Source organism: Vulpes lagopus, chromosome 3 (genome assembly GCF_018345385.1).
Source record: "Vulpes lagopus strain Blue_001 chromosome 3, ASM1834538v1, whole genome shotgun sequence".
NCBI lineage: Eukaryota > Metazoa > Chordata > Mammalia > Carnivora > Canidae > Vulpes > Vulpes lagopus.
In genome coordinates, this window is record NC_054826.1 from 30,407,707 (window position 1) to 30,434,247 (window position 26,541).

General features: G+C 43.4%; 1 protein-coding gene across 1 annotated transcript; it reads right to left on the minus strand.

The window, feature by feature from the left end:
* Positions 1-25,317, minus strand: SLC36A2 (solute carrier family 36 member 2). The gene is made up of 10 exons (XM_041749663.1): positions 25,006-25,317; positions 21,788-21,878; positions 21,159-21,247; positions 20,537-20,632; positions 16,620-16,704; positions 13,207-13,425; positions 11,381-11,479; positions 6,026-6,192; positions 4,016-4,185; positions 1-1,357 (listed from the first exon to the last, which is right to left on the minus strand). The coding sequence occupies exons 1-10, from the start codon at positions 25,167-25,169 to the stop codon at positions 1,086-1,088; spliced, it is 1,452 nt and encodes a 483-aa protein (XP_041605597.1). The 5' UTR covers positions 25,170-25,317; the 3' UTR covers positions 1-1,085.
* Positions 25,318-26,541: the final 1,224 nt, after the last annotated feature.

The window sequence follows — 26,541 nt, forward strand, 5'->3', positions numbered from 1 at the left end:
AGGAGTCTTCCCTCATGTGTCTTGAAGTTGGCAGGCTGGTTGATCTGAGGAATGGCTTCAACTGAGATGATTCACTTCTGCTCGCACGGCCTCTCATCCTCCAGTCGGCTAGCTCAGGCTTCTTCACTGGGTGGTCGTGGCTCCATAGCACAGTGAGCAATGAAAGTCCTGCTGCACAAGCTATCACCAAACCTTTGCTTATATCACATTTACTAATGTCCCGTTGGCCCAAATAAGACATGAGGCCAAGACCAGATTCAAGGGGTAGAGACATATATTTCACCTCTTGATAAGAGGAACTGCAAAGTCACATTGTCAAGAGGAATCTTTGGCATTCTTGCAACCTACTAGGAGAACCTTGAACTATGCTTGACACACAGTAGGTAGAATGCTTGTTCCAAGAATTAAGAGGTAAATAACATCAAATACCATAATAGTATTGTCCACCTCCCTCCCCCTGCCACTGACAGATCTACTTCCATGCCTCCTATCTACTGTTGGGATCTTCAAACTGAGCCAGAACTTTATCCAGTGGTTTAGAAAGTTTATTGCCCTGGACTTAAATACGATGATGGCTCCTTTCTGAGAGTTGCAGTTCACATTGGACCTCTTTGTCCTACCCATTTTTGTCATAGGAGTTGTGTATACTTTATTGGATTATAGGTTAGGCCCTCTAGTCTTTGCTCTGGAAAAGGGGAAACCCTTTGTTTACCAGATCAGGGTCAGCCTTAGCCAGCTGCACATCCTTTTGCCAGTTGGTGTCACTTGGTTTCCCCCTGGTGGCTGCTTCTTGCAGAGCATCACTCAAGGTACAAAATCCACCTTGTGAATTGCCAAGAAGTTGGATGGAATCAAGAGCCTTCCATGGGAGGCTCTCAACTTAATGGAAAGCAAGAGATGGAAAGAAAAGTAATAAGCAAAAAATTTTAAATTACCATCTAGACCCTGTAGCTGGTGAGTCCTTGATTGTTTCACCATAACTTGGCCCGGAGGAAAGGTAAAGCAGCAAAATAAAGATAATACATACAAAAGATATCCATATCAGTAGAAGTCAGGTTGCTGGTGGGTAAGGAGTAGTGCCATTATCATTGAACAAAAATGGTGGAGTTGGAAGAGGTGAGGGGGTGTCCTGAGAAGATCAGCTCGTCCAGGGCCTGGTAGGTCCCCACAACAAAGCCCACAAAGCCCAGGATGCTGATCAGGAGGTCCTTGGCGATGGTGAGGGGGCTCATACCCTCTGAGTAGTAGGTGGTGATCTCCAGGAGGGGTGGGATGATGAGGGCCAGGGCGCTGCTGCTCACGGAGCCCACCAGGGAGAGGACCAGGTCTAGGCGGGGGATGAGGATGGCCAAGGTGCCTGCAGGAGATGATACAGGATACATGGATCTTCAGCACTTAGTCAAGGTTTTCAAGTTTGGCTTTAGAATCCGTTTCTTAAAACAAACTAGTTGTTTCTCACATTTAGTTACATAAGAAAAACATCAAAAGTCCTGTAATACTCCAAACACATTCTCTAGACATTATGAAAATTTGGTGTGTGTCCTAATAATTTTTCCAAAAAATGCATTCATAATGTTGGGAAGAGAAATCTTTCCTTTGAGGTTCAATGATTGGGGAGGGGGGGGGGGGGCGTTGGTAGGAGCTGGGGATTTACTGACAATGGACAAAATTAACAGGACAAAAGACAGAGTTTACTTCAGGCAACACAGAACAGCCAAAGATAAGAGGTTCACTTGCTCATTTCATAAGGGGAAAGAAGGGGGCAGAAAGAGCATCTATGTAAGAACAAGTAGAAGTTATGCAAGGTTCAGATCGTTTATTTAGGGAATTACTCAGTCTGTGATGATGGTTAGTCTCCTTTCCGGCAGAAAACCTTCCAGAGGGGATTTATGGTGGTTGAACTTGTCAGAAGTTCCTGCTTAATTCAGCAAATGAAGTTCAGATAAGCATTTATTTTTTCCTTCCCTGTGGCTGTTTGTTTAAATGCTTTTAGCTTAACATAATTTTTATGCCACTGAGGTGCACTTCAAATCCCCATATTATTCAACAATGATTAAGGGACACCTGGGTGGCTCAGTCAGTTGAGCATCCAACTGTTGGTTTTGGCTTAGATTGTGGTCTCAGGATTGTGGGATCAAGCCCTGTGTCGGCCTCCCTGCTCAGCACAGAGTCTCCTTGTCCCTCTCCCTCTAATCGTCAACTGCTCTCTCTCTCTTTCAAATAAATAAAATCATCTTAAATAAAACAGTGATCAAGCTCTTAATAAATAACATAACAGTGCTGGGAACTGTCCCATCTGTTTGGGACATATCAATGTACAAAAGATACAACAATTTTTTAAAAATGCCTTTATAGAGCTAACATTTTAACAACTAACATGACTACACACACCTCTTACTTGCAAATAATTAGAATATGAAATTATTTATAGGAGAAAAGGGGTGTTCAGTTGGAACAAGATCACAGGGTCTCATTAAGAGAATGTCTTTGTCAGGTTTTATATACATGTCAGAAAACAACAAACACCAGAAGCTAAAGATTTTGAAATTATGTATTTTTCAGTGGGATGTCTTACAGGCCTGGGCTTCTACATTTTTTATTTGACTTTTTGGAAGATTTTCACCAAGAAAGCCCAAAAGTCTCCCCCAGGCCTCCTGTGGAGGAGGTGTGTGGTATATCAGAACCAAAACAGGGCTGGGAGGCAGGATTCTGGTTTCCCCTGTGCGGCCGTGGTTCTGTCCCTACCTCTTGCTCAGCTTGTTTCCTCCTCTGCAAAATGGGGATAAATGCTATGTGTCCATAATGGTATTATGGTTCACACTGCAAATGGTGTTCAAGTTTTAAACTCATTTATGTCCTGGGATAACTGAGTTACTTGATGTAAAGCACCCAGAAAAGGTATCTTTACTGTTACTTCAATTTATTCCTCATTTGTGTGGATTGGGGCAATGCATGCAGAAGCCATAGGCTTCAGGAATTATATTCATACTTAGGACAAATTTCTTATCTTGCTGGAGTCTCTAAGGTTCCGAATGGCAGTGTCACTGCTTCCTGGGGTAAATCGAGACAAACAAATCATTTCAAAGAAAGAAAACTGGTGTCCATTGCATTGCATGGGTTGGTCTAGTACAGCAAGAAGCAAGAATCGCCCCAAGGAGAAGTCTTAGAATCAATTAGAAGGAGCCTTAGGGATAGCTGGGGAACACAACACTCTGTACAGGAATCACTAGCATCTCCTTCAACCCTTCTAAAACACTTGCAGAAGTGGGGTACCTGGATCAGTGGGCTTGAGGCATAAGGAGTACTGAGAGGCTGTGATGGGGGCCAGCTGAAGCCCAAGGGGCAAGTCCAGCTCACTGCTGCCCCTGGGGAATGTGATCCTAGGCTTGCCAAACCATTTTAATTGTCTCTCTCCCAAAACATCAGAAATCTGGATTTGTATGTGAGATCTTGGACATTTTAAATGTTGGCACAAATTTATACAACATTCTGAGGCTCAAAAAAACACCTCTTCTGTCAGATTGGACTCGCTGGCCAGTGACCTCTGTCTTAGAGGTGAAGGGTGCTGATGATGTGGGTTCAGATCCAAGCTCTGGCGCTCCCTAGCCAATTATCGCTCCCTGCTTCAGTTTTCTCACTTATAAAGTTTATCATAGTCCTGCCTCATGAGAGTCCCTGTAGGGCTGAATAAAATACTTTGAATATGGCCAAAAAAGAGGGCTGGTACACAGCAGGTATTTAATAAATATCAGTTCTTAACATTATGATTATTGTTCAACCAGCTGTGTCACTCCCTCAGGCTGGACACCTGTGACTCTGTCTAATTAGGTACATGGAGAAGAATTAGGTGTCCCTGGGCTTACATGAGTTACTCCTTGTAATGCTTTAATATGGTCCTTGAAATACAATTAGCACTTAATCAGTGCTGGTTATCATGACTGCCCCTCACCATCTGGTGGATTCCTGACAGCCCTCAGGAAAAGAGCAACATTTTGCTCTGCCTTGTTGTACTCACATGTCAGGCAGACCATGGCGAGGCGGATAGACAAGTCCAGAGGCAGCGCCCAGCGCTTTGACACCTGGGAGGTGGCAAAGGGGATGATGATTTCTGCAGGGACGAAGAACTGCAGAGCATAGGTGCACAGGATACCAACGACATACAAGAGCTTGACCGACTGGTACAGCCTGCAGGACAAACCAGAGAAATGTTCCCTAAGGCCACCATGCTCAGATACCTGGCCTCCTCAGAACATTAACCCCTGACCTTGGGATAGTCCCTTGGGCTCCAGTTTCCTTGTCTGAAAATGATGGGCAGAGGACTTGCCAGAGTCAAGAGGGAGTCATGGCAGAGCACGTGGTGAAAACAGAGGGAAGTATCACAGGTTCAAGTGACAACAGGGGGGTCATCTCTAAATAAAAAGAACCTTGAGCATGCTTCTATGGAATACCGTCATAAGCCACTATCAATTGGTCAATTTTAGATTTTAGGAACTAGAGGCTCAAGGCCAGCTACCTTGCCCAGGTGAAGACCAAAAAACCTGGGTATAAACACGGTCGTCCTTTGTGATCTAATGTTAGTCCTTAGCGATTCTCTGGATTTCCCCAAAGCTCTTGGCATATAACAGGCCATCAACACATGCTTCTTATAGGTTGAGAGAACTGCAGAGTCCCAAATCTTTGGGGGAAGAGGCAGTTTACAAAAGTCCCCAAAGCCTCTCTGCTACTCTGGAGGGCTCCTTGTTCTGTTCTATTTGTATATATAAACTAACCCTCCCTCATTCTCACTAGATCATGAACTGGGGAAGGTAGTGAAATTCAAGATCATAGCTTACTTGGTCAGCACCTTCCATGCCCCTATGTGCCTAGACTGGTGTCTGCACAGAATTGCCATGCAGTAAATGCTTGACAAATGATATTTGTCACCTTGGGAAAGGAGCCCCATTTAAGCAAATGAAGCTCCAAGTGACCCTTAAAAAGATAGCATCCTGTAATTAATGACATGTCTCAATGTGAGAGATAGTGCTGCACAATGCAATACAGGCTCATGTGTCTATTTAATATGGTACTGGGTAGCCCGGGTGGCTCAGTGTAGTTTAGCGCTGCCTTCGGCCCAGGGCATGATCCTGGAGACCTGGGATCGAGTCCTGCATGGGGCTCCCTGCATGGAGCCTGCTTCTCCCTCTGCCTGTCTCTGCCTCTCTCTCTCTCTGTCTCTCATGAATAAATAAATAAAATCTTTAAAAAAATAAACAAATAAATGAATATGGTACTGTTGGAGCACTGGGGTGGCTCAATGGGTTGAGTGTCTGCCTTTGGCTCAGGTCATGATCCCAGGGTCCTGATATTGAGCCCTGTGTTAGGATCCCTGCTCAGTAGTGAATCTGCTTCTCCCTTTCCCTCTGTTGCTCCCCCTGCTTGTGCTCAATCTCTCTCTCAAATAAAATCTTAAAAAAAATAAATATGGTACTGTTGAAGTCTGGGTTTCATGAATTGGGTTCATTTAAACGTAAAATTTTAAAAAAAATAATAAATAAACATAAAATTTTTACAGTGGTCTTCCCAAATTGGTTCTTGTTTTACTACTTTTTCATCCTAGCTATTCTAACTTGGAGGATGTGCATTCTTGGTTAGGGAAAGCAAGGCTCGGTGGTAGCACAGGCCTTAGGAAATGTAGTTGGAGATGAGTGTTGCCACCCACCAACTCCTCTCTCTGCTGTTTGTTCTCCCTGAGGACCCCTCCCTTCTCTCCTTAGGTGAGCAAGGACTGTCACTTCTTCTCTCTCTTCCTAAATCATGTCCTCCTTTATACTAAGCTATCAAAGCCTCACTCAACATGGGAGGCTATTGAAGAAGGAGCTCCTTGGACAGAGATACCAGAGCCCAGGGTTCCTATGATAGCTCTGTTTCTCATTCACTGTGGGGGCCCTTTAGACCCTATTTTGCCATCAGTGGAAGGGAGGCAGCAGTCACCCACACATTTCCACCTGACCCTGAGTGCCCACCACCTGAGGGCCCGTGAAGTTACCAGCAGTTGGGTAGGTTAAGGGTTATGCTGGCCTTGATGTCATTTCCAAACCGCAGGTAGCCCAGAGACCCGATGCCAATGTACAGGGCAGTGATGATAGACATTCCCAAAGACAGGATAGCTGGGAAGCGGCGGGCGTCCTTCATCTTGTTTTCCAGGGGCAGAACCTACAGAAGGATCATAGTGTAAAAAGAGAGAAGGGGAAAGAGGAACATGAACAAAAGAAGAAAGGCACGTGACTTCTGAGTATATCCCAAAAGAACTGGAAGCAGAGACTTGAATAGGTATTTGTACAGCTATGTTCATAGCATCATTTACAATAGCCAAAAGGTGGAAGCAACCCAAGTGTCCATTGATGGATAAATGGATAACAAGGATGGTATATACATACAAAAGATATTATTCAGCCTTAAAAAAGAAGGAAATTCTGACATATGTCATAACATGGATGAACCTTGTGGTCATTATGCTGAGTGAAATAAGCCAGTCACAAAATGATACATGGTACATAATTCCATTTACACTGGTACCTGAAGCAGTCAAATTCAGAGTCAAAAAGTAGCATGGTGGTTTCCAGGGACTAATGGAGGGGGAAATGACCATTTTGTTCAATGATTATAGGGTTTCAGTTTTGCAAGACAAAAAGAGTTCTGGAGATGGGTGGTGATGATGCTTTCATGATAAAATAAATGTTCTTAATGTCACTGGTGTGTACACTTGAAAATGGTTAAGATGGTAAATTTTATGTTAGATATGTTTTACTACAATAAATGAGAAAAGAAAGGAAAGAAGGCCTGGAGTCATAAGATGAGCCCTGGACCATTTGGAGCTGGAAGGGCCCTTTTTAGGTTGTGCAGACCAAGGAGCTCAGCCTCTGGGGCAGCCTGATCTGGCTAGCAGATGCATTTTGTTTGGCCAGCACAGCCTTTTAGACAATTGAAGGTGAATGCCTTTGGGCACAGTATTATTGCCCCATTCACCAGGCCCACCTCTCCCCCTCATGTGGACGTATACCTGGCCTCTTCAACCACATTGCCTTCTAAAGGCTTTGGAGTTTGAGACTTCCAATTCTAGTGCATTCGCTGCTGTCTGTTCAGATGGGAAGGCTGCGACACAGGTTACACACAGTGGGCTGTGGCAGAGCTGGGACTGGAGGTTCCTGGTTCCTCAGCAGGACATTCCCTATACACCATGTTCTTGGGATCCTTCTTCTCCAGATGCATACCTGGCTCTGAGAGAATCCAAGTTGAAACAGCCTATCTGGAGCCTGCTGGGCATCCCAAGTTCACTTCTGTCTTTGGAACCAATCTGCTGGGCTCTCCTCCCATAAATTCTTCCTTAGGCTTCTATCAGCTAACAGCCCACCTCCACCTTCTCCTTCTCATTGATCAGGCCATAGGCTAAAGCACATTTTACATGCATCATTAGGCTAATCTGTGTCTCGGTTTCTTTATCTGAAAACTTACCTACTGGAATTTTTTTGAGATTTATATGAGCAACATAATGGCATACAGTAAGGGTTTAGTAAATGCTAACTGTTCTCATTTTTTAATACTGTGAAGACTACATACATCTCTATGAAGATCGTGTTTGTATAATTCTTATATTATAGATGAGGAAGACAAGACTCAAGATGGAGTAAATTGCCCCAAGTTACACAAAGATGAAAGTGGCAGACTGAAGCTGCAGACTGGGGCTGTCCTCCAAAATTCAAGTACTTGCTTCTACTCAATCTTGACTATATCCCTCCAGCATTGGATATATTTATTATTCAGCAGGACCTTAGTGTTTACTCCTTTGTACTGTTAACTCCTTTTTTTGTCCTATATGCATCTCAACCCCATGCAAATAGAAAATGCTTGAGGGGAATGCCATGTCAAGGTCATCATAGTGCCTTTCCACTTTCTTTCAGATTAGGGGCAGGTTCCTAGTAGAAGCCAGTGCTCAGGAAAATGTCCGAGGGATTATGTGGAGCCTGAATGACCCAACCTGAGCTTTCCCACCCTGCAATACATTTTCACTGCATAATTTCTACAGGCTAAAAAATTATCTTTTTTCTCAGTAGCTGGCTCTCTCCTTCTACAATCAAATTGATAAACAGCCATTTACATAAAGTGCAAAGGTCCCTGGACTGGGAGTAAGGGGCACTTGGCTTTAGCTACAGCTGTAGCTGTTCCCAGCTTGTGATCTGGCTCAAGTCCCTTTCCTCTTCAAGGCTTAGGCTCTTCTTCTATAAAGTTAGAGACTGGGCTAAAAGATTTCTAGAGCTCATGTGAACTCTGAAAGTCATCATCATTAGCATGTAGTAGGTGTATTACTAATACTTATTGAAAAATTACTACTATCATTTAGTTGGGGAATTAGAGTTCATGGCCAAAGTAGATTCCAGCATATTCTGCTTCCAAAGTCATTTGCTCAACCACTGCACACTGCTTTCTTTTTGGTATCTCTGTCCCAAATCCTAAATATACTGTGCTTCCACTTCCATTAAGATGTTGCAGACACATTCCACCATAGCTCTCTTACTGATTAAAATTAAAATCTCTGGAAAGAATACATAAAACAACTATCCATGGACCTGCAAAGTATATAATAGCACGTGGATTGATCAAAACCAGTACAAATTACCTTTATGGTACTGGGTTTCTTGATTTTTTTTCTTACTGTATCTCCCAATTTAGACTCTAGAGGACCTCAAATCCTAGAATTCTATGCAGGGGATGGAGAAAGAAAACCGTCCAAGAGAAATCCTCTTTCTGGCTAGAGGACATGGAACAGAGACCCCTGTGGGACAGACAGTATGGAGGAGATCCCTATTTTTTTTTTTGTTTGTTTGTTTCCTTTTTTACTCTCACAATCACACTCCCAAGGCAAGTCCCAGTCACAAAACAGCATCCTAGTGTATCAGTGACTATGGTGTTCACACAGGTACCTAAAAATCTGATACAAATTTTTCTCTTTGAGCAAAAGAACTAGGAAAGGGGGCTTTGGGACTTCAAAGAATGTGAGGACAAATCAGCTCTGGTACATAATTTGCAGGGTCCATTGCAAAACGAGCATGCAGGGTTTCTTGTTCAAAAATTAAGAATTTCACGATGATAAAAACAGAGCATTAAACCATGTGTGGGATTCTTCCAAAGACAGGTCCCTACCCTATGTGACTGCACAGGTAGCATGTCCAGAAGCAGGGCCTAGAAGGAATCACTGTTCATTCATTCATTATTTTTATTTTAGTTTTTCCCTCTCTTTTCTCTCAGTGCTTAATCCCAGTCAGACTCGGTCACAGGAAATGCACAGTACCATAGGAGCCTAAAGCTTTGGCTTTCTAGCCAGAGAACCAGAAAAAGAAGCCATTAGAAGCTGGTGAGTGTTCAGGAAAATATGCATAAGAGGAGGTTGGAGAAAGTGATCCCCTAAATCTGTGGTGAAGTCCTAGGCTTTGTTCTAAGTTGTGCATGTGTGGGAGTGATGTGAAGCATCAAAGCATTGTTCAAAGAAATTAAAGAAGACTCAAATAAATGGAAAGACATTCTATGTTGATGGATTGAAAGACAACACTGTTAAGGTTTTTGCACAGATGCAAAAACAATTCAATGGAGAATGGATAGTCTTTTCAACACATGATGCTGGAACAATTGGGCATCCTATTTAAAAAAATGAACTCCAACATACAAATACCTTTATCAAAAATTAACTCAGAACAGATCATAGATCTAAATGGACAATGAAAACTATAAAATATTTAGAAGAAATATAGGAGAAAATCTTTGTGAACCTGGGTTAGGCAGAGTGTTTTTAGATAAAGTACTAAAAGCAGAATCCAGGGCAGCCCAGGTGGCTCAGCGATTGAGCATCTGCCTTAAGCCCAGGGTATGATCCTGGGGTCCCAGGATCGAGTCCCACATTGGGCTCCCTGCATGGAGCCTGCTTCTCCCTCTGCCTGTGTCTCTGCCCCTCTCTCTCTCATGAATAAATAAATAAAATCTTAAAAAGAAATAAAATAAATAAAAGCAGAATCCATAAAAATAAAAATTTTGACATATTGGACTTCATCAAATTTAAGCCTTTTGCTCTTTGAAAGGCATGATTAAGGGAAGGAAAAGACAAGCTACAGACTACAAAAAAATATTTGTAATTATATATCCAATAAAGAACTTGCATTTTAATAATATAAAGAATTCTTTAAAAAATGATATAAAGAATTCTTAAAGCTTAACAGCTCAGTTTCTTAGAAGTTTGCAGAAGATTGGAACATACACTTCATCAAAGAGTATATACAGATGACAAGCCCACAAAATGATGCTCTAGATTACCAAATACTATGTCCCTATTAGAATGACTGAATTAAAAAATGCTGACAGTACACAGAAGAACTAGCACCTGGAATGTTCATCTATTCCGGTGGGAATGCAAAGTGGTACAGCCATTATGAAACCCTGTTTGGCAGTCTGTTATAAAGTTAAACATACATTAATATGTGACTAACAGACTTTTCTAGAGAAATGAAAACTTCTGTTCACATAAAAACCTGTACACAAATGCTTGCTTATAGCAGTATTACTCATAATCGTCAAAAACTAGAAACAACTCAACTGTTCTTCAGTGGGTGAAACTAATCAACAAATCCTGGTGTTGTCCCTACAGTGGATACTCAACAATAGAAAGCAAGGAGCTGCTGATGCATGCAACACAGATGACCTTAATGAGCAGTCTCAGAAGGTTACGTACTGCATGATCCCAGGTGTATAGACATTGTGGAAAAGATAGAACAACAGGAGATGGAGAACAGAAGGTGGTTGCCAGGGGCTAGTGGGAAGTGAGGAGCTGACTACAATGGGACAGTATGAGGTAGTTTTTTGTGATGGGGGAGTTGTTCTGTGTCCTGATTGTGGTCCATCTGTGACTCTCTGCATTTCTAAAACTTACAGAAATGTACACATACCCCACAAAGTGAATTGTATTGTATGCAAACTAAAAGTAAACAAAAATCACATACATAGCACTACCCTTCCTCAAATGTGGAAACACAAACTATTTAATAATCCATTGTAAATATATAGTACTTCCCAGCTTAAGACTCCTTTTGTTTCATTAAATCCTGTAAATTGTATTCCTCCATTTGCCTTGATTTTAAAAGATTAAGAAACACATCTTGGTATAAAGATAAATGTTTAATAGACATTAAACATTAAATGTTTACATTTACATTAAACATTAAATGTTTAATAGATGAATTGGGACAAGAGATTACTTTCTCCTGTGTGCACATAGAGACTCAGAAACCCAGAGTTCCCTGCTCCTGTTCAGAGGGCCACCCAGAGCACAGGAGAATGTCTACCCCAATTCAAACCTTACCACACCAATGCTTTCAAATGAAAAAATGGCTGTTCCAAAGAAGAGAGGATAGGTCTTCCAACTTGCTACCAGGGGCAACCGGCTGGGGTCTGGAATTCCCTACAGGAGAGAGAAATGTAGTAAGACCTTTATTCTCAAAGCATGTTTCGGTTCATTTAAGAGGGGAGTATTCTGAGAGCAGACCTACATTAAAAAAAAAAAAAAAAAAAGGAATGTCAGAAATTCCAAAAACTTCAAAAGGAAGTAGGCATCAAACTTAATTTTATTTTATTTTTAAATATTTATTTACTTTTTCATGAGAGACACACAGAGAGAGGTAGAGACAAAGGCAGAGGGAGAAGCAGGCTCCCTGTGGAAAGCCCAATGTGGGACTCTAACCCTAGACCCTGGGATCATGACCTGAGCTGAAGGCAGATGCTCAGCTGCTGAGCCACCCAGGTCCCCCACCAAAGTTAATTTTAACATGCACCATACCATAGGGCCAGAGGACAGAAACACTGAAGTACTGTCAAAGAACTGAAGGGTCAGCACCTTATGGGGAAGGAGTATGGTTTACTAGAACCCTCCAAAAGAAAATCTTATGCACCACAGGTTGTACTAGCTTCAAGTCCCATAGACACTTGGAATGTACCAGTGGTTATGGGTGACAGAAACTGTTGTGACTATAGTTAGTGATAGTCTCAGGAATCCGAAGTCATTAGTTAGATATGAAAGTCCCCTTTTCTTCTTCAATGAGCTATAAACTGAAAGGATAGAAAGAGTGTGGAATAAATATGTTATATACCCTGTGACCTGAATGAAACAGTAATTACAGAGACATTTCTCCAACTAGGCAACCTTAGGAATGGTCTATACGTAAATTGAAGGTAGTTATCTTATTGGGAAATTCAATTTTGGAGAATTTCTCAATATTGTCTTGAGGAATATAATACCTATTTATAATTATCCTTAAAAAATTTGACTGATTTGTTATTTTTACTAAATTCCACAGACAAGATAATTTTTTTTTCTTGTGACTTCTGAAAGTGAAGAACATCTGAAAGGTTTGTGACATATGCCAGGGGGTTTCTAGGTTTAAATTTCTATGTAGCCTTGGGATGCCTGGGTGGCTCAGTGATTAAGTGTCTGCCTTTGGCTCAGGGTGTGATCCTGGAGTCCCAGGATTGAGTCCTACATCGGGCTTCCTGCATGGAGCCTGCTACTCCCTCTGCCTATGTCTCTGCCTCTCTCTCTCTCTGTGTCTGTTATTAGTAAATAAATAAAAATATTTTTAAAAATTTCTATGTAGTTTTGTCCAGCAAATAAATATTAGAAAGAGTAGAAAAGTAGGAAATTGAGGGAAAATCAATATTCGCAACTCAACCTCAGAGGTATTGTAATTTGCATTGTGATAGAAGGCCTGTAGCCTTCTGAGGCTGTCTCTGTGACTAAATACTATTTTTCTTCTCTTGAGTTCCTATGGGTAATTTTGGACACCTGGAATTGTAGCCTAGAGGATATAGGGCTATAGGTAATTTGGTAAGTTTCAGCTTTAGTACGAGCTCCTGCTTTTCATTTGCCTTTTGCTGCTATCCAATCATTGCAGGAATTGCAAAGCATAATTTTTTTCAAAGGCTAGAATTTGACAAGGATTGAAGAAGCAATATAAAAGAGGAGCTATCCAGAAGAATAACAGAGACATCTTTGTGGAAATAATGGTACAACAGTACAAGGTAGAAGAGTGAGGTACACACCTACCCTCAGAGCTGACCCTAGGTAGGAATCAGTCTGTTATTGATATAAAGCTCTGCCCAGTGGAGGAATCAGGTGTGTGTATGTGTACTCACTTGGGCAATATACTGGGTGATGATGATCAAGCTGACCAGCATGCTGATGTTGGCCAACATGGAGAAGATGGTCAAGACCCTGAGGTTCCGGATAAGGACCAGCAGCACCAGGAAGGGCAGGAAGGAGAGCATGTACAGTCGTGAGTCCATGGTGGGCGTCAGAATCACTGTCTCATTATAATGGCAGTTGTTTGTTGTGCCATTAACTGCTTCCACTACCTGAGGAAGGAATAGGAAAAGCAAGGGGGAAGATTCAATAAATCTACTAGCCACATGATTAACTTAGTGCCTGACCTGTAATCAAACTTCCTCACAAAAAGCATGCCTCACATGGTAGGGCCTCATAATGAGTTAGGGTGTTTCTTTTGCTTATAACCAAAAAATCCATCACTTACTATTTCTTAATTGGACTAATTCTGGTATTTGAGTGAGAGAGTTATTCCTTATGAAGACTGGACCATTCACTGCAAGACATATTCAATGCATGATCCAGCATTCCTGGGTCCCACCCAATAATAGCTATTTGCATCCCCCAATCATAGTGACAGACAAGAAACTCCCGCACCCGCACACAGTACAAACACCCCTGGCAAAGTCAGGGAGGGTGGGAGAGAAGAAGGATGGTATTACCCTGACTAAGCCTGACTTAATGGATACAGTCTTATTGCATAAGCAATACAATCCACTGCAGAACAATTAGAAACTAGAATTAGGCAAGAAGATGTGAAAGCAATGATAATCTCAGTACCCATTAGTAGCCAGGGTGATGTCCTAGAATATATTCATCTATGCATTTAATTTTTTTTCTTCTATTTTTCATCTATAAATTTTCTATGTCATATCACAAGTTACATGTATTATGCTCATCCTTTTTATTTTACAGCATATGTAAATTGCTCTTATTTTGAAATCTCCTTTTCCCTTAAGAACACACCACAGTTACTTAAATGAACAATTAAGTCTTATTTTTTTTTCTGACTCCTTGACTTCTAATTCCTTTCAACAGGAAAAATACCTGAAACATTAGCAGGCATTCATGGCCCTCAACCTGGGCCCATTCAATCCTGAAGGCTTATCCTCTCCCAAAGTCCACACCTTCTCCTCCAACCAATTTTATTGCCTCTCCTGAGCCAGTCCCCTACATTCCTGCCTCCAGGTGTTCACTCCTCCCTTGTTGGCTGCCTACCCCTCTTCTCCTCAAACCTGTCCTCCAACATCTAGCTCAGATGCACCTCCGCAAGGGAGCCTTCCCTTACTCCAGTGATCCTTTCTGCCCCCGCACATTTTTGTTCCTTAAGTTCATTATGAGGCAGCCCCGCCTTCAGAGTGTTGTTAGTGGTGTCATGACCCAGCACCAAAATATACTGATAGCTAACTTTTTTGTTTTAGGACACATCCTACTTAGCCTGCAAACTCTTCGAGAGAATGTTTGCCTTGTCTCTAGACAGATTATAATATTCTGCTGATAGCAGATTGATTTCCAATCTGGTGACACGTTTTAAGAGCCTTCAAGCAATCAAACTCTTTGACCCAATAATTTTACTTTAAGGAATAGATGCCAAAGAAATAAGGGGTATACAAAGACTTCCACAGATTACAGTAGAAAAACAAAGGGAAACAAATAAAATATCCAATGATAGAAGACTACATCCTAGCCAATCTGTGTGGTGGAATATTATGAAACTAGTAAAAATTATATTAAAAAATGTAAGGACAGGGCAGCCCCGGTGGCACAGCGGTTTAGAGCCGCCTGCAGCCCAGGGCATGATCCTGGAGACCCTGGATTGAGTCCCACGTTGGGTTCCCTGCATGGAGCCTGCTTCTCCCTCTGCCTGTGCCTCTGCCTCTCATTCTCTCTCTGTGTTTCTATGAATAAATTAATAAAATCTTTTAAAAAAATGTAAGGACAAAAAATGGTAAGGACATTACAAAATGCTAATCAGGTAATGCTAACTTAAAACAATAACTATGAATGGTTGGATTAATAATAATTTTCTTCCTTTCTTTCTTATTTTTTTAAGTAGGCTTCATGGAGCCCAACATGGGGCTTGAACTCACAACCCTGAGCTCAAGACATGAGCTGAGATCGAGTCCAATGTTTACCCAACTGAGCTACCCAGGCACCCCAATTTTGTTTCATTTTTATTTTATTTTATTTTGTTTTATTTTATTTTTAAATATTTATTTTTTTAAATTTATTTTTAATTTATTTATTTATGATAGTCACAGAGAGAGAGAGAGAGAGAGAGAGAGAGGCAGAGACACAGGCAGAGGGAGAAGCAGGCTCCATGCACCGGGAGCCCGATATGGGATTCGATCCCGGGTCTCCAGGATCGTGCCCTGGGCCAAAGGCAGGCGCCAAACCACTGCGCCACCCAGGGATCCTTTGTTTCATTTTTAAAAGCAATATAGCATAGTGCTCAAGAATTTGAGCTCTGGGGATGCCTGGGTGGTTCAGCAGTTAAGCATCTGCCTTTGGCTCAGGGTATGATCCTGGAGACCAGGGATTGAGTCCCACATTGGGCTCCCTGCATGGAGCCTGCTTCATCCTCTGCCTATGTCTCTGCCTCTCTCTCCCTGTGTCTCTCATGAATAAATAATAAAATCTTAAAAAAAAAATTGAGCTCTGATGTCAAAAGCCTGGGATCTTTAATGTTGGCTCTGCAATCATCTATCCATACATAATAGAGTTTATAGCTTCAGTTTTTTCATCTGCAAAATGGAAATAACCACAGTACCTACTTTGATAAGGCCATGGAGGGAATTAAATGGGGGAAAGCATACGTAATACTCCCTGTTCCTGACCCAGAATAGATGCTAACTCTGAATGCTTGCTTTTTATTCCTTCTTTCTAATTTCTTTATATCTCTAAATTTCTGTGGTATTATAAGCAAAAAAAGAGCCTAAAGAATAATTTCTTTTTTAAGACTAAGGATGTCCTTTGTTATTACCCATAATATTTTACTTAAATTGCTACAAGATAACTTCTGGGCTAGATCAAAACAATTTCCTGGAGACACCAACTGTTAAACCAGAGGTTAACCAGCTAAAGGTAGATAAGGATGGTCTAAGGAAGATTAGGTATCATCCAAAAAGAGCTACATCAGTCTTAGGAGAGTTAATAATGATTAAGGTCCAAGGCAGGACAACTAACAAAAATCCAAGGTTTCTTCCAGCTAGGTTTTAGAGAATGGCTTTGAGAAGAGGTCCAAGATACTGGAAAAGTAACCACTGTAGAACAGTAAGTGAATTGGGGAAGTCTGGATTCTTTAGTAACATCTAGTTTAACTTCCTTTGTTGTATTGATGAGGACAGTAGGAGCCCAAAGGAAGAAGCCACATTTGCTGAACAACTAACAGAGGACCCTCCTTTTCCATGTCCTTTCCCCTTCCACCTTCTCTAGAAGACTCTACCTGTTTTAAATTATCAGCCAGAAACACAATGTACACACAGCAGAAGCCCAGCTGGGTGACTATAAGGAAGAAGCTCACGATACGCCTGGAAGAGAGAAAGAAAATGAGTTATAAAAGAAGAATTAGTTTGTCATTTCTATTTCTGTCCCCAGGGGCTCATGACCTAGTTCCAGCACCTTCCCTTCTGCTATCGCAACCAGCAATGGGGCAATAAATCAAGTGACAATAGTTCTTTTAAAAAAAAAAAAATGTTTCTCAACCACCCTCACACTCCCAGCTCAGCAAGTGGCAAAATTCTTCATGGTTCGGAACTCCCCACACCTGGCTCTGCAGCATTCCTCATAATTGATACTAATTGATGTAAGGAAGTAGGCACACCATTTTTATTAGCTATCATTAACATGACAATTTTTTTCTACCACGTGCCAGACACCGTATTAGGTTCTGAGGAAACAAAAAGAATACATGGTCCCTTCTTGAGTGGTTTATAGGTTAGTGATCAAAAAAGAATATGGCACTAAGGGCCATGGTGAAAAGAATATTTTACCCTAATTTTAGAGTAGATAGCCTTCATAGAAAAACTAATATCTGAGGGGGAGTCCCTTGGGAAGGGGAAGAAAGAGAGAAATTTTTAAAAAGACAAGGAGGAGGAGATGGAGAGGGAGGAGTGAGGAAAGCATCTCAGCAGAGGGATTGGGCAGATTTCTCTGGCTGCAGGGAATCCACTGGAGGGGGCCAGCCTCAGCATGGGGTAGACTGCATAGGTCTTCACAGAGGTGTCCAGCAGCCTGGCCATTAGGAGGAGAGCATTAAAGCATTTTACGAGGTACTAGGGAGCTAGAAGTTACAGAATCTGGTGATCACTTACATCTAGGGGAAAGGGAAAGGAAATGATAGAAGGTTACTGATAGGCTTTGGCTCGGACAATGAAGTGCACTGGAAGGAACAGATTTTAGGGGAAGGGGAAGAAGTGACACATTCAGTATCACTGAATCGTTGAGCCAGGGGTTCCTACAGGAGACATTCAGGTGGCAACTATATGAGGGTCTGGAACTGTTGATTTGTCAGTAATGGATAAAGCCTTGAGAAGACAGGTCAGTGTTAGGGAGCCTGTAAAGGGAGAAGAAGAGAAGGTGGTGTGCCAAACCCTGGAGAACACCAATATTTAAAGGGAAGATAGGAACAAAGGAGCCTGAAGTAAAAACAAACGACTGGCCAGAGAGGTAGGTGGGAAACTAGGGGTGGGGAGGCGTTTAATAGAAGCCAAGGGGAGAAAGTGTCTGAAAAAGAGAATAGTCAATTGTACCCACACTGTTGAGAGATTCTCTAGGGCAAAGAAGGTGTAATAAGGAGGTCTTTTAGGACATTGGTGGAAAGAACTTCAACAGAAGTATAAGGACAGAAAAGGCAGATGACCCATGGAAGAGGTGTATGGAATCAGATGTATGGAAGTCAAGGCAGAGGATGTGCTGTTCTCTCACAGAGCTAAGGGTGAGCGCCAGTCTTGATGATGCCCATTCTGTCCATCGTTGTAGAGCCATTGCCTCATTGCCTGACACTGCAAGAATTCAGTAAATATCTGCTGAATAAGCAGCTGCTGAATAGGAGCTAAGACGGTGGCTAGAGGATGGTGTAAGGTCCAGGAAGCTTTATGAGTTTATTTTACTATTCTTAAGATGGAGATACGTGAATGCATTTAAATGTTGAGAGGAAGAGCCCACAGATCCAAAAAAAAAAAAAAAAAAAGTTGAAGTTATAGAAGAGGAAATGATTAGAGGAGCAAGCTCTCTAAAAAGAGCAGGAAAATCTGCTTTACATATTCAACGATGACTACAACGATTTGAGGGGTAAGTGACAGGCAAAATCTCCTCTTGAGTCACACATTAGGAACATTCTGGTTATCATCCCATAGCCTTCCTTGTCTACTCAGAGGCTGAATCTATTGATTCAGTATGTGAATGAGCTTTGGGCCAAGGGAGATGCCAGAGCCAATGGTTTTCTGCAGACTATATTATGTAAGAGGGCACACAGCAGGGCTGTAATGGTTGAGTATCACAGTTCAAGAGAGACTTTGATCTAGATGGTACTCAGAAAAGAGTATGGAGAGGGGGTGGGCACAGGCCTGAAAACAAAGATAAAAGAGCAGATACAATCTCAAGTACCAGAGGATAGAAGGGATTGACTTATTCTGTGTTTTTTCCTGAAAGCAAAAGACAGGAGCTGCAGCTCAGCAAAAGGTCCTTAATATCTCCATCTTTTTTACTCTTTTCTTCTTACTATAAACTCTCTCCCTGGGGAACCTGGGTGGCTCAGTGGTTGAGTATCTGCCTTTGGCTCAGGTCATGATCCTGGGGTCCTGGGATTGAGTCCCATATCAGGCATGGAGCCTGCTTCTCCCTCTGCCTATGTCTCTGCCTCTCTGTCTCTCATGAATGAATAAATAAAATCTTAAAAAACAAAAAACAAAAAACAAAACAAAAAACAACAACCCACAACAACTCTCTTCCTAAGGGACCTCTTCTGCCCCCTGGCTTTGTGGTTGATGACTTCAGTTCTGTATCTCCTGTATGATGACAATAAGTTCAAACGTATATACATATCACTGGCCACTTGGCATCTCCACTTGAACCTCAAACCCAACTTGTCCAAAACAGTAGCCATCAGAAATCTCAGTCAACCTTGACTTTCCTTTTTCCCCACAGTCCCAGGATCTGGGATTTGGGATAACCAAATTCATTTTTCTCCATCCCCACTGTTACCCAGCTTGGTCCCAGCTGTCACTGCCACCTGCCTGGCAGTTGTCACTAGCCTCTTCATGGGTCCGACTTAATTGATGATTGCTCACTTACAATGTATTCTCCTCACAGAAACCAGAGAGATCTTTAAATGATGCAAATAGGATCACTTGCCTGATTAAAACCCTCCAGTAGCTTTCTAGTTGTTGTAAAGAAAAGAACAAAAACCCTTAGGAGGGTCTAAAATGTAGTTTTCCAGGCTCCTGCCCACTTTCCCCTGGGTAATTCCTCATCCTTAAGAATTCCATTCCTTCAGGGATGCCTGGGTGGCTCAGCGGTTGAGTGCCTGCCTTCAGCCCAGGGCATCATCCTGGAGTCCGGGGATGGGGCTCCCTGCATGAAGCCTGCTTCTCTCTCTGTCTATGTCTCTGCCTCTCTCTGTGTGTCTCTCATGAATAAATAAATAAAATCTTAAACAAAAAAAAAAAAAAAAAAGAAGGGCAGCCCAAGTGGCTCAGCGGTTTAGCTTCGCCTTCAGCCCAAGGTGTGATCCTGGAGACCAGGGATCGAGTCCCACGTCGGGCTCCCTACGTGGAGCCTGCTTCTCCCTCTGCCTGTGTCTCTGACTCTCTTTCTCTCTGTGTCTCTCATGAATGGGTAAATAAAATCTTAAAAATTGTTAAAAAAAAAAAAAAAAAAGAATTCCTCTCTTCAGGGCTCATCTCAATTGTTCCATCCTAAGAGGCCCCCATGAGCCCACACACATCTCCTTACCTGCTAGTATTTCTTCATCATATTTATCCTAGTGGTTATTAAGTGACTGTTTCTTAAACTGTGTAATGCTTGTCTTTCCTACTGGATTATGGGTTCTGTGAAAGGAAAGCTCATTCGCATTGCTCTCCACAGTATCTCCAGGGCCTGGTATATAGAATAACTGGATAAATATAGTTTAATAAATAAGTGAAGATTATTAAAGCTGCCAAACAAAGGAATGAACACACTGTCACTGGAGGTATACAAGGAGGGGGGCTGGATCAGGAACATTGCCAATGAACCCCTTTCCATGCATAAAGTCCAACATTTTGTGCCACATGAGCCAGCTTTCCAGGGAAGAAGGCATCCCTGACAGCCTCATCTCCTCCTGTACCTTAGTCTACTTCAGGGAAAGCAAGAACAAGCTACCTTCCCCAGTGGGCATGGTTCCGGAGCCAGGTGCTGGGGCTGGCTTCCAGTCCGTGCTTCACCGTATCGCCATAGTCCATGAAGGGCTTGTTAAGCCTGTAGGAGAAGGTGCATATATAGTTACCATGACAGGGTTTAACCTAAGATCATGTACTAAAAAGTCAGGAGACACATAGCAGGTAGGACCCAGCTGGAGTAGAAAGACCACTAGGGCAGAGACCCAAGTTCTAGACTTAGACACCTGGCAGTATTTCCTGGGTTGCTTGTTTTCCTTACCTGTCAAGTGGGGGTGATTACTATATAACAAGGTTAATAAAGCACACCTCGCATGGGTTCAGTAGTTTTCATATCCATGATCCCAATGGAGTCTCATCACAATTCTCCAAGGCAGGGTTAGGCATGGATTGTTTATGCCCAATTTATAAATGAGCCAAGCAGATAATCACAGTGGCCTGATTCAGATTACCTAATATCCCAGAGCCTCACCTTAGGTCTCTGTCCCAAATGCTTTTTGGATACTTGTTGGAAGAAAGAGGGAAACTCTTGTGATATGTAGGATGTTTCTGGGATATCCTTGAGAACTGAGTACCAAAGGAACCAACATGAGAACAGTTTTCCTCACCTGTGGCAGAAGTGCTGGGCACACCTGACCAGGATGTGCATACAGTGGCAGGCGGTGAAGCCCATTGCTAGCAAACTGAGTGGGCCCATCTGAGGTAAGGAGGAGCCAGGGGAAATGGGAAGAGAAAAGAGAATGGATTCATGAAGAACAATGCAAGGAGAGATTTGCTAGTACAGATACCACTTGGCACTCAAGGAACTTTCTAACAAACTGCTTTGTGAGTCCTTTTTTAGCAGCAACAACTATTCTTTCAAATACAGTCTCAAGTAGTACTTCAATAAAGTACATAAAGCAATTACAATAGGAGTTGTGACCCTTAGTGGCCTCTGAGGTGTCCCTGAGAACTAGTGCTTCATAGGGCACAACTGGAAAACTCATTATAGTCCAACCCCTGCATTCTACAGGGGAGAAAACGGAGTGCCAACGAAGGGACAAATGATTCACCAGGGCCACTCAAAGTCTGCAGCAGAGCCAGAACTCAGATCCTAGATGTCTAGACTCCAAGTCTGGACCAAGCTGCTTCCCACAAAGAGTGCTTATTGCAAGCCATTATAAACTCTTAGAGACTGTCCTCCCACTCTCTGCTACAACTCAGTCATGCAGGCCCCACCTGCAGCAGCCCCTCTTACCAGGATGCCTGCATTCTTCACTGCCAGGGGTAGTCCCAGGATCCCTGTGCCCATGTTGCCTTTCACCAGGTGAACCAAGGTCTGGAACGCTCTGAAGGAGAGAAAAGAGACATGAGGGTAGGTGTGTGAAGGTGAGGAGGTCCAACAGGCATTTGCTCACAGCATGCCAACACCTGAGCACAGCTGGATAGCTGGGCCCCTGGCCATCACTCAGTCCCTGTGGCCTTGATTGGCACCTCTGGATCTCCTGTAGGGTGGTCAACCATCCCATTTGCCAAAACTGTCCTGGTTTTATTTTTTTTTTAATTTTTTTTAAAAAATTTTTTATTTATTTATGATAGTCACAGAGAGAGAGAGAGAGGCAGAGACACAGGCGGAGGGAGAAGCAGGCTCCATGCACCGGGAGCCTGATGTGGGATTCGATCCTGGGTCTCCAGGATCGCGCCCTGGGCCAAAGGCAGGCGCCAAACCGCTGCGCCACCCAGGGATCCCAACTGTCCTGGTTTTAGCAGCTAACATTCAACATAGCCATTCTAATATTTAGTATATAATAGATACCATACTAAGTATTTTACCCGTATTGTCTTATTTAATTCTCTTGTCAAGACTAGGAAGTAGGTTATTGCCTTTATTTTGCTGATGAGCAAACTGAGGCATAGAGATTTTTTTTAATGACTTGTCCAAAGATATAATGTGGAATCAGGATGCAAACCCAGAACCACTTCAGAGTCCCTGTTCTTCACCCCACTTCTACTGGACCACCTCCTGGAAACAGGCCCAGAGAGATGCATAGAGGGAAAAGTTCCATTTTCTAACCAAGGAAACGGAAGCAGAGAAAGGGGACAGCCCAAGGTCATTGAACCAGCAGCTGAGACAGGACTGAACTCAGAGAAGAGGGATGGAGACCATCAGCGAAGAGAAATCATAGTACCTTCTCAATTAAGTATGTCAGATGATTCAGGTCCTCAAATGGGATCTGTGGAGACAGGGTCATTTGGGGATTGGGCTTCAGAGGAATTTTTTTGCCTATCAGGCCAGGACCTCAAGCTGGGGAAAGGCATGTCTCCTCCCTGCCCCAAGAAAAGCAAAAACAAAAACTTAGACCCCTTAAGACAGATGGGTACCTTCAGGGATAAATAGTTTCAAGGAGGTACTCTCCATGCTGATGAGTTACAGAACCACCTATTACTATACCTCTTGGTACCTGATCAGATTCAACCAATGTGAGTGTTGGATTTATAATCACAACTTGAGAAACATTGGAAATTACTTGGGAGAGACTTTTAGCGAGGACACTGACTGTGAAGGGCACCAGAGGTATTCTGGAAGGAACCTGGTCTCTGAGGTTGGATGAACTAGGGATTAAATCCCAAGGCCACTACTTAGCTAGCTGTGTCATCTTGGGCAACACATCTACTTTGCTGAGTCTCTGTAAATGTTGGGAGGAATGATATTTTGAAAGGATTGCCCCAACCACCCTTATCTTTATGTTAATCCCTAGCTCCTCTAGCTTTCTGAGGATCTGCCCATTGATTTGTTATGGGTTAAAGAGAACAATTGAGGGAGAAAGTGGGCGGAGAATAGCGTGCCCTTCTCTCTCCCAGTGGGTGTCAACATCGCTGACTGAGCACTTGTGCCCTACGGCCCTCCAATAATAGGCTTGTTTTGCAACAAGGGAAGGGTCAACAGGTCACTTTAGAAATTTCTAACCAAGGGACTTAAGAAATCAGAATTTAACTTTGGGCCATGTAGCCAACTGGAAAACTTAGTGTGGTGAGCTGGGAGGCAGGAGACTCATGTTTGAGCCCTAACTCCTTTGGTGACCTTGGACCTTCATGGTATTCACAGTGGCCAGCTTTTAAGGGTGCTGGGTTTGTGAGGGGCTTTATGTGCAAATCACCTTTGCAGCCATCCTGAGTGGAATGAAATGTTATATCACAGAGGAGAAAGTGGGGCACAGAAAAGTTCTGTCGCTTGCTCAAGCTGGCTAGCAGCTAAGTGGGCATTTGAACCTAGGTGAGCTGATCTGAGTTCCATGCTTGCCTGACTTGATTCTCTTTCCCTCCAAACCCCTCTGGGTTCTCTCACACTGTTTCTCTGATTCTTGAAATTGCCACCAAGCCATGTGTCAGTTTAGGACACCAGAGCTAGTTGGTTTCCTCAAAGCCTCAGATTGAGAAACAGCCCAATGCAGCAGTGGATGGCCCAAGGCCTGGAAAGTTCACTCGCAGTGTCAGGAATTCACAGCCTCCAGGACTAGCACCTGAGGGCAACCAAACCCCATCGAGTGCCAATCACTGTGCTGACAATGGAAAGGGGCTTTGCTGGCCCATAACTTCTCCCTGCTTGCTGTCCACCCCCTCCCCTCAGATGTCATTCCCACAGGCAGCCTCTTTAAATTCACACTGCCACCCATTTACCTCTATTCTGTATATGGGGGACGCTGGGGCTAGGGGAGGAAAGTGCAGAATGACTAGTTGAACGCAGGTGCTCTCTACTTTATCAGTGTTGTCAACATTCTCTTAAAGCAGCAGCACTCTCCAGCAGGCCACCCCACCCACATTTCCTAAGTGAACTGGCCACTCTGCTTGAGTGGTGGAGGCAGAGGTTGCTGAGCCCTGTAGCTTGGCTCCCCCATCTAAACCCCTTTTTTGTCATGGTTTGCAAGTCTTCCCTACCCCTAATTACACCCCAGGGAGGTGGAAGAAAGTCTTCCACATTCTTTGCTTTGGATATCCTCACAATTGAAGTATGGGTCAAAGTAGAGGCCAGGGTCACTGTAAGAAGGAGGCAGAGAGGAGTCCATGTCTGGTTGTCAAGGAAGCCACTGTGGTCTTAAGTTCAGATCCCACCTCCTTGGAGAAGTTGAGACTCTGCCAATGATCAGGACTGACCAGAACAAAACTGGCTTAGGGCCAGCACTGGATTCTAGTGCCCATCCTGCCAATGACCCAGTGCGTGGCCTGAGTGACTGTGCCTTAGTGTCCCCATCTGCACGTGTTGAGTGTGGGGCCATGAAATCCTGGGGCTTTCTGAGCCCCTGCTCCTGCCCCTATAAGCTCTCACCTTGACTCAGTCTCTGACTACACTTTTTTTGACCTTGTTTTTCCCATCAGCGTAATGGATTGGGGGTCAGACACAGCCACCCCAGGGTGTTTTGTCAGGGCAAGCTTGTAGGCCCAGAGGCAGAAATAGGGGTGGCAGAAAAAAGCACTCACGTTATGCCCTTGGTCTTCTCTAAGCCTGGTGACTCGGAAGGGTGTCCATCCCAGAAACTGGAGTCCTTGCTCTGCAGCTTCTTGGCACTTTTGGGCGAGGATGTGAGGTCCAGTTTGAGGTCAACAGCACCCTGGTGACCCCTGCCACTCTTTGTCACAGGCATGACTGCTTCTGAGAGAGGACTGTGGATGCTGAGGAGGTCTGTTCTGGAAGGAGGCAAGCAGGAAGGTGTCCGACAGGTACAAACCCCAGCTCAGCAGCTTGTGCCTCAGCAGGCTCTGGTGGAGCTGGAATGAGGCCCCGCCTACCTCCCCCGGAGTACACTCCTCCTGCCCGAAGAAGCCCAGTGCAAGAGAAGCTGGAGCAGAAGAGGCGGGAAGGAATTTGGGAGAGAAGTCATCCATCTCACCTAATAGCAGTGACTCCAATACCCATCATGTTCATAACTAACATGTATGAAGCACTTCACTAAGAGGTAGATATTCTCCTGAGTGCTTTACCTGTATTTTTCATTTAATTCTGTAAATTAAATGATGAAGAAATCAGACTCTGAACTAAAAGGACCTGCCCAAGATCACATAGCCAGAAAGTGATAGATTAGGGACCAGGGCCCACCTTGGCAGGTTTTTAAACTAATATCCTATTTTTTTTTAAGATTTTATTTATTTATTTGAGAGGGAGGGAGAAAAAGCAGTGGGAAGGGGCAAAGGGAGAGGGAGGGAGAAGCAGGCTCCCCACTAAGCAGGGAGCCAGATGCAGGGCTTGATCCCAAGACCCTGGGATCATGACCTGAGCTGAAGGCAGATGCTTAACCAATTGAACCCCCAGGCACCCTACTAATACCCTGTTTCTGTCTCCAAGAGAATACCTACATACCCCATCTCCTTGTTCATCGCGGGTCAGGGGTTCCACTTCTCATTGGCTAACACCTACTGTAAGTCATCCTTCTGGAAGATCCCCTTCCCTGGGAAAAATTGAGGGTAAAAAGGAGCAAGCACTCACGCACCTGTAGCTGCTTCTTAGCTTTTGTGAAGCTCCAGGAGAAAGCAGTGAGGGTTCTTTTGGAAAAAGGGCAGAGATCGTACAACCCCCCAGCCACATTTCAGTGGGTAGGACACTGACACCAGGAAAGCACGTGATTTGCCTAAGGTTGTACATGACATTCAGGACAAACTGCAGCTAAAGAAGGCCTTGCGGGGGTTTCTCTGGTGTTCCATCCTCTGTCATTATCTCTGCTTCAGTGACAGATGAATGGGCCAAGACTTCCTCCTTCCTCAAAATTATAGCATTTTTCTCAAGTCATACCGCTCCCCATACCATCATCTCATGTGCCAGGAGCTTTACTCCAGTGATCTCTCAGCTAACTGGTAGCACCCAAGACAGATTTGTCCGGCCCCTCCCTTACATGGGACCCCTTCCAAGATCCCATATGCAATTTTGAACGTGTAATTTTGTATTCCTGTTCTTAAAGAGGCCCTCTCCACCCCTTACCGGCACCCACCCCTCCAAGCCCACCCAAGTGGTAGAAGTTTCAG